Raw genomic sequence first — 13,828 nt, forward strand, 5'->3', positions numbered from 1 at the left:
TCCTTCCGTTATCAAACTTTGAACAAAAGCTGAATCTTGCCATCGACAGTTGATCTGACAGATTTGGGGGGGGGGGGGAGAGAAAACACATGTTCTTAGGTAAAGCACCGTTACAAACATCTTTGGGCTCGGAATTGCAGAAAGAAGAGCATTTTAAGGAGGCGATATATCTCGTAATTGCCGAAACATACGGCATCATGTTAAGCGAGATGCCTCGTCAATGCCGCTGTAAAGGTTAAAACCCAACATTTACATGATACACGATGAGTAAGGAATTAGGGTTGTGTGAACTTCGAGCATTGGTATAACTAAAGACCTTTCCATCTTCTCTTGCAATGGTGCACAACCTTTTTAGTACGCTGGCCAGATATGCGTTAATTCTGCCGCTATCGAACCCAAAAATCTGTATACATAGTGTGACCATATGATCCGTAATTTTATGGTAAATTCCATTAACTTTCCTCATCCTAACTTTTTCATATACTGTATATAATGCGTCTTGTTCTTTCTTTTATTTTCAACGAGGCCTTCTTGAATTTTGCAAATCTAGAATTAAGTTTATTTTCATGATTTAATGCATTTGATAATTTTTTTTATCGCTTTATATATTAAATAATCGGTTAATTTTTTTTTTTCGTCTATAGTATTCTATACTACTCTTACATACTTTTCTACGGAGTCATTCAAGTATTACGTCAGCATCGAGGGGGGAGGAGGGGGTTTCGGATTTTCTGACTTTTGATGACAAGGGGGGAGGGGGAGTTTGAAGGTTGCTTACGTCATCGACCACCCTTTTTGAAGATATGAAATATTCTAAGGTGCTGACGAAATTTTGCTGACAAGTGGGGAGGGGTTCAAAAATATCTAAAAATCTTCTTACGTAATACTTGAATGGCCTCCACCGAACACTTTTTGCGGGCCGGATGAAACCTCTTTTCGGGTTGAATTTGCCCGCGGGCCGGAGGTTGTGCACTCCCTGGTCTAAAGCCAATATGATTATTTAGATTTCATCAGCGTTGTTCATTGATGTGTGATCCTCAAAACAAGTTATTTAAGTTAAGTTATCCTGAAGTACTGCCATCATGCCGAAAAGACAATTCACTCATTATACGGGTTAAATACTGAAAAAAATCTATTCAAAGGGTTTTTATCACAGACATATAACGGGAAAAAATATGTTACTGTATTACGTAAATAATTTATTACAAATTTATTTCCGGTAGTCGGAAACCAGTTTTGATTTTTTTAAGATTTTACGACGGTGTTTTTTTCACAGTAATTAATAATCGGCAATTTATTTGATAATCATTCACAAAAAGAAGCCTATTGTCCTATTCGTGATGAAAATAAAACCATTTGTTTTGCAACTCAACGAACTTGAAAATGGTAAAAAAAGTATTAATAATGATAATGAAAGCTGTGCAATGTGTTGTGAAACAGAAAATTTTTGATGCAATTAGCAATGCATACTGTGTCAATAAACATTACCTCCCGCTGTCATGCCAGAACCGATGAGAATATACGAGTAGCTGTGAGAACCTGAACAAAGGCATAGAACTTCCAGGCACAGGTGTTCTAAAACCAGAGATTTCATGAACAGTTCTACAATAAAATAACAACAATAATATTCGCATAAACTCATAAAATATCCCTGTGTGCACATAAAAATTACTGTGAAATATCGAGAAATACCTGATATTCATTCGCTTAGATATAAAAAAAACATTCGAAATCTAGTTTTTTTGTTGAACTTTAGTAGGTTTTCCTTGGAAAATCCTTTAGGCGAAATGGAAATCTGGAAAAAGTAAGTTTCCGAGCTGTTTTATCAAGTTATTGTGGTAGAAATACAATGGTTCCAGTCATTATTGTTCGTTGCTATTTATTCCGAAGAATTTACAGTACATAAGAAGATTGTGTTAAGAAATAGATGCATATGTTTCAATTAATAGAAGATTTTTTTTTTTCACAGGACCGTTATGACCTCTTAATTATGATTTTTAAATTATTTTATTTTTTCATTGCGTTTTTTATTAAATTTTCATTTTTTTTATATAATTTGTCGTAATTTACAGCGAACAAATATTTGTTTGGCGGATCTTTTTCACCATCGTTGCTTACATTCACGTGGCAAAATCAGTAGAGATGATGATGCTTGGTAATCAGATGGATCCCAGTACGTATAATCCTGTTACTTGGTGCAAATTATCCTTCGTATGTGAATCAAATATTTTATGATACCATATTCATGAATTTATACATGGTATAATAAATACTTCAAGATTCATTTCAAACACGAAAGAAAAATTATTTATGAATACATTGATCACTCTGATGCTTATATAATCATGTTACTTGGTGCTTTTTCCATGTATGAGACAATTTTTTTTTATGTGAATATGATATATTCATACAAAAAAAATTGTCTCATATGATAACATGAGGATATATTATGTCCTCATGTTAACATATAAAGTGTTTCTTTTGAAACATCATTTTAAACACGAAAAAGAAAAATTATTTTTATAATATTTTATTGACCACTCTCGTGGTTGATAGGCATATTTGTTATTATTCATAAAGGAGTTTTATTTGCTTTTTTCTCTCAGATAATGGGAATTCGTTTTCAAATGCTTCCAAAGACGTTACCAAAAACGTTTGCCGAACTAGAGGCTGCATTGATGCAGGTATAATAATTTATTAATGCAGTGAATTTTTAAAAAAAACTATATTCCGATCAGTGTTAGCCGAAAATGTAATTTTGAAGAGTAATTTCTCTCCACACTTCAAAATTTTAAGGGATTTTTTTTTTATCAGTGAGAAATAACTATTAAAAAAAATTACAAAAAATTTAAAGTAGTATTCCCACTCCTCAACGAAATTTTGAGGAGTAAAATTGAATTTCGACGCATGATGCGTGTTGGTAAATACTGATTCCGATGATCCAAGAATAGTATGTTACTACTAGATCGCTAAAAACGTATGCATTTATGAGGTATTTAAAATTAAACAATAAATTAGAGAAGGAGAGATTGTGGTTTGAGGAGGTGATGAACTATATATATATAAATTGATGTTAATTCACTAGTACGAAAAGTTTACGAAACAATGCATTTTAACCCTTCAATTTTCAAGCACTGAAGTATACGGAAAAGAAAATTTTCAGGGTGTTATATTCACCAACTGAGATGCTGTGAGTGTAATTACATAGCTTGTCAAGAAATAGGAGTCGCGTAGAGTCATTCTGCTGGTAACAATAGAAACTTCATGACCAGCTAAAACAATTGAAAATCGAATGTTTAGGAGCTGCTTAGAAGCATCAATGCCGATACGAGCTCCAAATATTCATTGCCTCTATATGAAAAATATAAGAATCTCATTAAATCACGTTTATTCAAATCGTGCACAATTCGGATATACAGGGTGTTTCAAAAAGTATCACTCGATTTGAAATGCGTATATTACGAAAAATATTGAACATAGACACTTAATATTAATTTTATATTACATATCTAATCATAAAGTTTTTTACAAACCAAATTGAAGGTGCTTAATGTGTTCACCTTCGGATGCACGGCACATGTCTATACGGTAGTCAAATTCGTCCCAAACTTTTGTGAGCATGTTTGCATTCACTGCGAGTGGATTTCTGTGGACTACGTGCTAACTCTGTCGCATGTGCTCTACATTTTCGTCTGACATGCGAAGACGCCAGGGGATTTCCCTTTGTGCGAATTTGCTGTATGAAACATATGTTGCTAGAGAGCAACACGGTCGAATAAAGAATTAATTGAAGTACGAATTACATAATTTTATTTTTTCGTTTAATCAAATACAAAATGTGTTAGGGACTAATCTGGATTTTTTTAACACAACCTTTTTTTTTCCTTTCATTTTTAATGAATTTTGATGCGAATAAGTTTTATGAATCAGCACGGTTTACGAGCGTCACGTCTGACTTGAATCCAAAACAACTTTCATACAACACACGTGAAAGCAATTTTCAATATCTCGTTGGAAAGATAAGAAATCAAAGATTTCGGTGATAAAGACTGATTCCAGTGTAACCACATCGGACAACAAAATAATGTTACAAACAGAAAAGTGCGAAAACTGTCATATATACACATCGAAAGTTGGTGATTTTGTGTCCTATCAACTTATGTATGGTTTCGTTGAATTCATCTTAGCAAGGTCTGCAAGAATGTAGTTAAATGAAAGGCAATAGAAAAAACATTTGAAAAAAAAACTATGGCCCGAAAAATTTCGAAATATTTTGATTTTTCCCAAAGTAACGGGAGAAAAGAGTAATAAATTATTTTTGAAACATCGAAAACGTTTTGAGAGAACGGGGTGACTAGTACGGATTCTCAAAAAAATTCAAAGTCGCTAATGCTTTACTAATTAACGCATTCACGTTGAAAACTTGAGACCGTGGCTCGACAGCCTATACTAGTTTTTTTTTTAACTTATTCTCAACAATTACTCTCACGCCCAATTTTCGCTCCCTTTTCTTTCTCATCTAGCTGAAGAAATTTTGAACAGTATGGATGAAAATATTGATCCTTGCGAGGATTTTTATAAATTCGTCTGCGGTCGCTGGAATTATGTCGACGAAAACATTGAAAATGAGAGAGAGCGAAGGAAATTTCAACTTTACAAAGAGCTCAAAGGTTAGTACAGTATGCTATTGACAGCGCCTAGCATGTACATCAGTTACATCCCATGTCTGTTCTGTATCACACAGTTTTATAAAATGCATTTTTTAAGGTAAGTAATTTTGTAACACGTACTTCAAAAATTTATAAAAAATTGGTAATTTTTTTTTAAAGAATTTCAAATTTCTGCCAAATGAAGACATTGAATTTCCATAAATTTTTATCACTGAAATGTTTGCTATTAATTATTTGTAGATTTATTGGAATCCCCTTCGACCGAAAACGACCCGAATTACGTGAAAATGCTAAAAACTTGGTACGAATCCTGCATCGATGAAAGTGAGAAATACATTCATAACTTTTCGATTTATTTGCAATGGGCATTTTTGATAAGGGCAAATTTTTCCGGTGTTTCATGCATATTATATTACGCAAAATATTTCCTGACTATTAAAAATAAACTTTTTACATTCCCATTGCAGAAAATTTTATAAAAATTGGAATCAAATCATTGAAGCAGAAAATAGATGCCGTTGGAGGGTGGCCGTTCGTGATTGGTGATAAATGGAATGAATCTGATTTCAACTTGATTGAAACATTTGGAAAATTCTCCGAAATGGGTTTCGACTACAACATTTTCATGGATTTAAACGTGATCTTGAGCTCAACAAACAACACCCGATACATTATCACAGTAAATCTTTCGAATTCAATATTAAAGAGCTTATCTGAAAGACAAGATTTTGAAGATTATCTCTCTTTTTCTCTCTCATTTTCTCTTGATATTGTATTGATATACCTATGCCAATATGTCAATGCCTCTACTTTTTCTACTTGTTTTATGAAATTATCAAGAAAATTTGATCTTTCTATATACATGCTAAAAATACTGTAAAAGAATAAGCATTTAGAAAAAATCTAGCATCAAACTTAAATTAAACATGGGGTAAAAGATTTCACTTATAAAGTTGTTAGGAGTAAATTGGCTGCTGAAAAACTTTCTCATCTGTTTTTATAGATGGACAAGCCACTGCTGAGCATGTCGGATGAATATTACTTCCCACCAGAGAATAACAGTGCAGTCATTTATCTTTATCTTCAATCCATGGCATTATCAGCAACAAAATTTGGGGCAAACCAAAGTGTGTTAATGAAGGAATCCTTTGAAATCCTGAATTTCGAAGAGCAACTTGCGCAGGTAAGCTTTTTTTTGAATGAATGAATTATCTTTTCCAAATAACTTTTCAAATGGTTTAAACACCTCATAAAGACTATTGAACAAGTATGAACATACTTGGTCAATTGAACATACATGAGAATTACACTATTCACATAGTACTTACTGTATTAAAAATTACAAACTCGAATTTATATTAAACTAGAAAAAAATTCCCGATGCTGCCCGGGTTTTCTTATTATAGTGGGAACATTGAAGAACATTGAAGAAGTGACATACAGGGATAAACATCCCTAAAACGAATTATTTGGGAGAATTGGAGTATAACAAGAGTAAACATTCCAAAAGTCATTGATGAGCTACTTCACAGATGGCAGGGTATTTCAAGATTCGAGGCAAAACTTTTTTGTCTCAAATTAGCGTCATCTTGAAGGTATTTTCTTCATTGTATGCTCATTAACCCTATATATATTGCAGTGTATGTTTGAATGCACATGGGAAATTTTGCATGTTCACAGATTTATAAAATCACACTGAAAACTGAGAGGATTAGAAATAAAATTCAAAGCATAAACTATTCAACTTTGCTAAGCAACATTTTATCAGTTTGCAGATGACATTTAAAAACAAGGCAAACTGTATGTTTTACGCTTAACCAACTATTTTATCAAATTAAAAAAATCCACTCTAATTAATTAAATTTCTGTGTTGATGTATTGTTTCAAATAAAAATATACTTATATAGAGTCGAATCCCGTTTTAACGTGCCGCTATTATGAAAAAAATCTCGTTTTAATGAACACTTTTCTAATCCCCCAGGTTATTTTACATAGGAACAATGCAAAAGCCTGGAATTCCTTTATAATGAAATTTCGTTATAATGAAGTGATTTCTTCGGTCTCTCGGAGTTCGTCTTATAATGGGATTTGACTGTATATAACTTCATCCCTTTATGTCCGTTTTTGTAAAAAAAACAATACGCTGGGGTAAACCATAGGATGTGTTAAAAATTCACAAATCCCTTTGGTACTATAATACTCACTTTTACGATAATAGTTTAAAATGGTATATACATTTGAACCCCGTTTTAACGAATAGCATTATAGCGAAAATTTTGTTTTAACGAACACTTTTCTAATCCCGCAGATAAATTTACATAGGAAGCATGTACCTCGAATTCCTTTATAACGAAATTTCGTCATAACGAAGTGATTTCTCCGGTCTCTTGGAGCTCGTTATAACGGGATTCGACTGTATATATAGTCACAGCATCACTTTTCATGTAAAATAGGAAAGTTTGGTACAGGATTTAGGGGCAAAAATATCTCACAGGGGAAGTGCTCAACACTGATTTTGTTCCCAGTGACTGTTTAGTGATTTTGAGGCGCTGGTTTTGGCAGATCTCCTCTAGTTTTTGAGATAAAGTGAAAATTAAATTTCAATAGTAATATATAAGCAGTATATAAATTACATTTGAAGTGTGTGAAATGTTAATCAATAATAACCTTAATAAGTAAAAACCACTGATGTCTGGTCGTTATATAAATGTAACGATATAGTGAATAAAATAGGAAAATACTTAAAAACTGAAATTGAAAATTCAACACAAAAAATTAATGGCTGCAGATTACGTATAGCATTTTAAATGCTGAGAGTATGCATAATCTCAGAAACAAGAGCCAATTCGGTAAAACCAACGCCAGTTTTAAAATCAGCAGCCCTAATTTTACTTAAAACCATTAACATTTCCTTAGGAACATGATTTTTTTTTAGCAGCGTAATTTCTTTTAAATATTATTTTTATAAAAATAGTGCCAGAGGAATCATTTATATTTCAAGAGCTTTTTAAAGCCGCTACAGCAAAAAAAATTGAAAACCCCTTCTCTAATGAATTAAACCATTTATATCTTATTGAAATGTTTTATTTGTATAGTTTATGTTTTCGAGTATAATTCCATTTTCTTTTTCTGATGTTAGATTTCTGTGATCAAAGATGAGCCAGTCGAGATCACTGTCAAGCAGCTCATTAGCTTAGTTCCTGAGGTAATGAATTTTCTGGTAGCAACAGCAAAAGTAATTAAAAAATCAAGATTAAATGTGCATGTTTCAAAGTATAACAAAATATTTGCTTTCTTGCTTCTTTCTACAGCAAAATATTTGCTATTTATCCTCTTAAAAAATATAAATTTGACGATTATTAGTTTTACAGATATGTCACATTAAACTTTTTCTTTTCGTTTGGGTTCGAAAACTATAATGATTCTGAAAATTCCTTGTTAAATCGATTTATTTCGATACTTTTATATGTAAAAACAATAAAGATAATACATTTATAAATTTTAATCAATCAAGTTGTGGTGGTCGAGTGGTTATAGTGCCGGACTCGTGATGCGAGGATCCGGGTTCGAACCCCACAGTGGTGGTCGGCTGAAGTTGGTTTTCTGTGGTTCCCAACTTCAAGGCGCAAATGCGAGCCGATCTCCCCGTTAAAAAGTCTCGCCACAGAGAGCAACAGTCCTACAACGGTAAATCATTCAACCATAACACTTCACTCATAGTTAGAAAAACTGGGGGCAGATGACAGTACTACACATAACAAGCATTACACAGAAACAAACTTTACGTCAGGTTGCACTACACGTACACGCACATTCCCGCATGTACCGATTCGTTGGGGGTTCGTTGGAGGATTCCGCGGGAGGGGGGGGGTGCATGTGTGATGCAGCAGTAGTAGGTAGGGCCTCCAAAAAATGGCTCGGGGATCCATGATGTTCTTAAGTCAGCCACCTCGTTGGGCAATTTGCCTGTTGTGGCGTTGTATTTGTATTTGTATAAGTTTATTTTACAAAGGTGAGCACGAAGGCCATAAGAGATGCAGATTTGCTATGTGAATAAATTATAAAAGATTTCTATTACCAGTAGTGTTACCAGATATCCTCATTTCTGGGAATGTGTCCTCCATTTCTGATTTCATTTTGGGTGCCCTCGTACGTTTTTGAATTTTTCACTTTTGTCCTCTTTTATAAGGTTCCTGATTTTTTTCCCCTTTTTTTTCCTATAGAGGATTAACTCCTTAAAAGAAAACGTTCATCATAGGGTGTTTACTTTGCTTCTTGTTTTTTCCACACATAGTTTACAAGCTTTGACCAATCGCTGAAAACAAGAACCCAAATCGCCTGCATACCGGACATGCAGATGATATTCTAGCCATGACGTCGCGTGCTATTCAGTGAAGCCCCCTCATAACGGTCACCCCTCCCCCCCTCTTTTAAGGCCAAATAATAATTTCCCGGATTTATTTAATCTTTTAATTGGAAAGCATTGAAATGTCCAGTGGAGAAAAGTTTTGAGGGGGGTTATATTACGCAAATGAGGTACACTGACTACTATTACTGGACGAAAAAAAAAATTATTGTTGATATTTAAAGAAATATAAGATATTGCACTTTTTATGGAACAATCACACTGTACTTATATAATTTACATAGATTTGAATAGTTTAAAAATGTCATTTATTGTTTGTCAACTTACTTTTTATCATTGTTGAAAAATGCATAGCAATATGTTTCCTCCACACATATGGTATTTCTCTCCAAAATAGGGAAGGGAGTCAAAATCATTCTTGATTGGCTTGTCCAAAAATAGGGGACGTGTACCTTTGAGCCATTCCACTGGTAATTATAGAGACTTCGTGAACAGTTCACAAGTAAAAATCCAAGTGTTAGGAATTGCTTAGAAGCATCAATGACGAAAAAGAGCTCATGTCTTTATTTGAAAAATATAAGAAACTCAAGTTTGAGAGAAACACGGCCAAATAAAGGGTTAAAATGCAATATTCCCTCCCGCACATAATCCGGATAAGCCAAAAAAAATTTTTTTCGAACTTGTCATTCACTTTTTCAAGGTTGTTTTTTATTTATTGAAGGAGAAAAATATCTAAATCAAAGATAACACGGAATTAAACCAATGCTCATATTCAAAAGACTTGAAAACATTAAAAAGGGTGTTTTTCTTAAGGATGTTGTAAAACATACATCGAAAAACAGAGAAAATTGGGAAGAGCATCTCTAAATACGGAAAAACCGTTTTACCCGCATTTAAAAATATATATAAGTAATGGAAATACAAATTGATAATTCGATACAAGGGAGATAAAGGCACGTCTACCCAAAAAAAACCCCGAAAAATAGATGCATTGCACAAAAATATAATATACAAAGATAAGTGAACAGAAAAAAAAACTAATATGAAAAATAAATGAAAACAAGAGAAAAGAAGTCATCAAATGCCAAAGCACTCTTAGAGGTGAAAAGAAATATTAATCAGAAATATGTACGGTGCCTAGTAGAATGAGGAATCTTTATGAAAAATATCTGGGTATTTTCACGCGTATTACAATTTTTACCAGCTCTCAAAATGGGTGAATAATCCAAAATGTTCGTGCGTGCAAGAGGTAAATAAAAAATATTGCGAGAACTATGAGCCCGTCGACTCATAGCAAGTGACTTGTGAGACTTTGACAGGATACTTTCCGCGTGAAAACTGAAGTTCCAATCACCCTTGAAAATTACACCTAATTCCAATGCCATGCTCTTTCTTTCTATGGCTGCTGCATCTACGGTGTAATCTTGAAGCAGTGAATGTAATTTTCGCGTGAATGAAACGACACTGCACTTTGAAACATTCAGACCTAGATTGTTGTCGTGACACCAATCATTCAGACGGAATAAGTTTTGAAGTTCCAAGCAGTCTCCTATGGATTGAACACTCTCCTATGGATCAATGAAATTTTACGTCATCTACGACGTAACGCATGAGGCAACGGCTCTATTTTGAAGACACGACGGTAAGTTATTTACAAAAATGAGAAATAGTAACGGACCAAGATCGGACCCCCGAGGAACACCAGACGTGCTTGTATACGGTATAGAAAGATTTCTATACCGTATATATAGATTCATTTGACAAAGTTGTGAGCATTATTTTCTCAACAGTACATGTTGATCTACTCGATCTAAAGCCTTTTCAAAATCGTTGTATACAGTGTCTGTTTCCCATTGTCAAGTGCAACCGACAAATCATGGGTAAAGTTCGCAAGATTGGTTGCAGTTGAGCTTTCGAACAAACCCGTTCTTAAACGGACTCAATGATGGTGCAAAGTGACTGTACAGTTTTCTGTAGATGATTCAAGAATTTTGACTTGGAATTTTGTTGATTTAAAATTTTTGACCAGGAACTTAGAATATTGATACTGATCTGTACTTAGTTACATTGGATGGAACACCCTTTTTACGAATGGAAACTATGATATCCAATTTTCACGACGAAGGGAAACAATCTGTCCTCAATGATTTACTGAATATACTTGTTAACGGACGCTCTAGTAATTCTCCACAACCTTTGGCTACATAAGGCTTGAGCTTCCCCTATGCACTCGAGACAACAACCCCACAACCCTCTCCGCGGTTGTACCTAGGTAGATCAATGCAATAAGACGGCCTCCTGGGATTATCTCTTCCTGCTGTGAGTCAGACACAGCAGCTTTCTGTTAAAAAACACCCCATAAAAAATGTTGTACATATAAATATTAAAAGTGGTTCTATTTTGGATGGCAACTTTGTTGTCGTTCCTTGTTTGTGTAGTGGTGTCATCTGTTTTAAACATATGTGAGTGGCGTTGCCAAGATTTCACGTGTGCGTCCTCATTTCCAAGTTTTTGAATCTGTTAACCCTATTTTCAATGCATGTTTGACCAGCAGTTACTTTTAAAAAATTAAAAATAAATATTTTCTGTATTCCACTTGATCAAAGATATAATATTAAGAGAGATACTCCTCAGGTCCCTTGGCCCCAAATTACTGACAAACCGTTGATCCTAGAGGCATACCTCCAATTAGAAAAAGTATCCAAATAACGTGTAGACTTCAGATACCTCATCCATATTTTAAATGCTTATGTACTTGTTAAAATTAAAAAAAACTTTTTATACAGACACCCTGTTCTAAAAGGCGAATTAGATAGTTATTGTTCTGTCTCTTCTGAGGTTAACAAAAAATAATTCCACATTTCTAAATGCAATATTCGCTGAGATATTTGAATTTGAAAATCACTGAAAATGAGGGAAAGTAGAATGAGCTTACTTGTTAGTTTACGTGTTTCTTTCATTTTTCACGATTTGAATTTAAATATCTCAGCGAATATTACATAAGGATACGTGGATATTTTTTTTTGTTGCTGAGGAGAGACAAGGCAACAACTTTTTAATAAGGTTTTTGAGGACAGGTTGATCGTATAAAAAGTTTATTTCTATATTTCAATAACTATAAAACTTTCTTCATGTAGAAAAACCAACAGTACAAGGTCTGTAACTTGTGACTGCATACATACTGCATTTCATAATTCGCGTCAAATAAAAAAAAGAGAGGGTTGCACTCCTTCGATGGGACTTGTCTCCTATGCTTTAGTGCTCGCTGACTATATTTTGGCATAAATGCTGTATAAAATCATGATAAACTTTTTGCACTTGTATGTTACTTGGTAGTTAGTTCACCTATTGGCCCTGATGAAGTCCAAAAAAATAGAGTACCCCCTCGAGCTTTCTTTTCGGTATTGTGAGCGATGAGTCAGGAATTTCTAGTGTACATATGTATATAGCATTCACTTATTCATATTCAATCGCATTTACTCATAATAAGCATTCTAATCCTTCAGTTTGGATTACTAAAATTGAACTTTTTATGTTATTTTATTTTGGTTTAAGTCTCGAGGGACCCCGGTTATATTTTTCCCCCCTCTCTTGTGGCATTTAAGACTTCAGGTGAACCTAAGGTGTCACCATATTTAGTTAACTTTTCTAGCCATGGCTCGATGAATCGGCAGAGTGATGATGAAGAGGGTCTTGACGAGTTATTGCTACTTGTTGGAACCTCAGTATCACGAGTCAGGGTTTTCGGTTTTTCAATAACAACTATACAACCTCTTGCAATATGTCTACACATTATTTGGATACTTTTTCTAATTGGAAGTATGCCTCTAGGATCAATGTTTCGCCAGTAATTCGCGGCCAAGGGACTTACACATGTATATCATCATCATCACCGTGACAGACACCACCTATATGTACATGCGATATACTTAATATAATCACATAAATTATAAAATCCAATATATAAGTTGTTATATACTCGTATGTTAATATTCAAATGAGCATAAAAATATAAGATTTTCCTTTTTTATAGATTAACTGGTCGAATTACTTTGAGAAAGTTTCCAACAACCAGATCATGGAGAATGACGTAATTCTGGTGAGGTGTATGAAATATGTCAAACGTATAGCGAAATTCATCGCCAAAGCAGATAAACGGTAAGAAATGTATGAAAATGCATGTATACACTACTTAGCTTAAGAAAAATGTCTTAGTGAACTGTACTGTACTAGTGTACGAGTGCTGTTTCTATTGGGCTGATTTAGAGGGTTCGTAATTCTATGTTTCAACACTACTGAATCAAGTCAGCTGAATATCCAGCATATTTAATTATCTTCTTTATTCATCAGTGGATATTTTGCTCCTTTGAAGGAAATTTCATGTTCAAAATGCGTACATCGATCTTGAACTTTAAAATATATGCTGAGAGGAAAAGTGTTCTTTGAACTTCAAAATATTGGCTGAAAGAAGAACACTTGTCCATCCAATCGAAAGCCTATAGGACATGTTAGAGAGGTATTTGAGTTATTGAACTTAACCTTGAACCTGAACCTTGAAGGTCCAAGGTTGTCCAACCTCAACCACAACCTTGAAGATAAACATGAATGTGAAGCTGTATCATAATGAATGTTGAGATATTGCAGGACCTTGCAAACATTTGGCCAGGCAGAGTGGTTATCATTCGTGGCCACTGAATCTAACATTTTTGTCATTAGCGCCCACCGAAACCCGTTTGTGAAACATACAAATACAAATACAAATACAACACCACAACAGGCAAAATGCCCAACG

General features: G+C 34.0%; 1 protein-coding gene across 1 annotated transcript in view; it reads left to right on the forward strand.

Moving 5' to 3' along the window:
- Nucleotides 1-1,681: 1,681 nt before the first annotated feature.
- The window catches only part of LOC149075755 (neprilysin-2-like), a 28,463-nt gene continuing 16,316 nt past the window's right edge, over nucleotides 1,682-13,828 (forward strand). Inside the window, exons 1-9 of the mRNA XM_089243259.1 lie at nucleotides 1,682-1,804; nucleotides 2,073-2,173; nucleotides 2,607-2,684; nucleotides 4,524-4,670; nucleotides 4,911-4,994; nucleotides 5,138-5,349; nucleotides 5,674-5,853; nucleotides 7,810-7,875; nucleotides 13,070-13,194. Coding sequence (XP_089099385.1) covers nucleotides 1,788-1,804; nucleotides 2,073-2,173; nucleotides 2,607-2,684; nucleotides 4,524-4,670; nucleotides 4,911-4,994; nucleotides 5,138-5,349; nucleotides 5,674-5,853; nucleotides 7,810-7,875; nucleotides 13,070-13,194 — 1,010 coding nt within the window. The 5' untranslated portion in view covers nucleotides 1,682-1,787. The remainder of the gene's footprint in view (nucleotides 1,805-2,072; nucleotides 2,174-2,606; nucleotides 2,685-4,523; nucleotides 4,671-4,910; nucleotides 4,995-5,137; nucleotides 5,350-5,673; nucleotides 5,854-7,809; nucleotides 7,876-13,069; nucleotides 13,195-13,828) is intronic.

This window comes from Pholcus phalangioides, unplaced genomic scaffold (genome assembly GCF_987345545.1).
Source record: "Pholcus phalangioides strain wild (caught in Gottingen) unplaced genomic scaffold, Ppha-v1.0 ptg000015l_1, whole genome shotgun sequence".
Lineage (NCBI taxonomy): Eukaryota > Metazoa > Arthropoda > Arachnida > Araneae > Pholcidae > Pholcus > Pholcus phalangioides.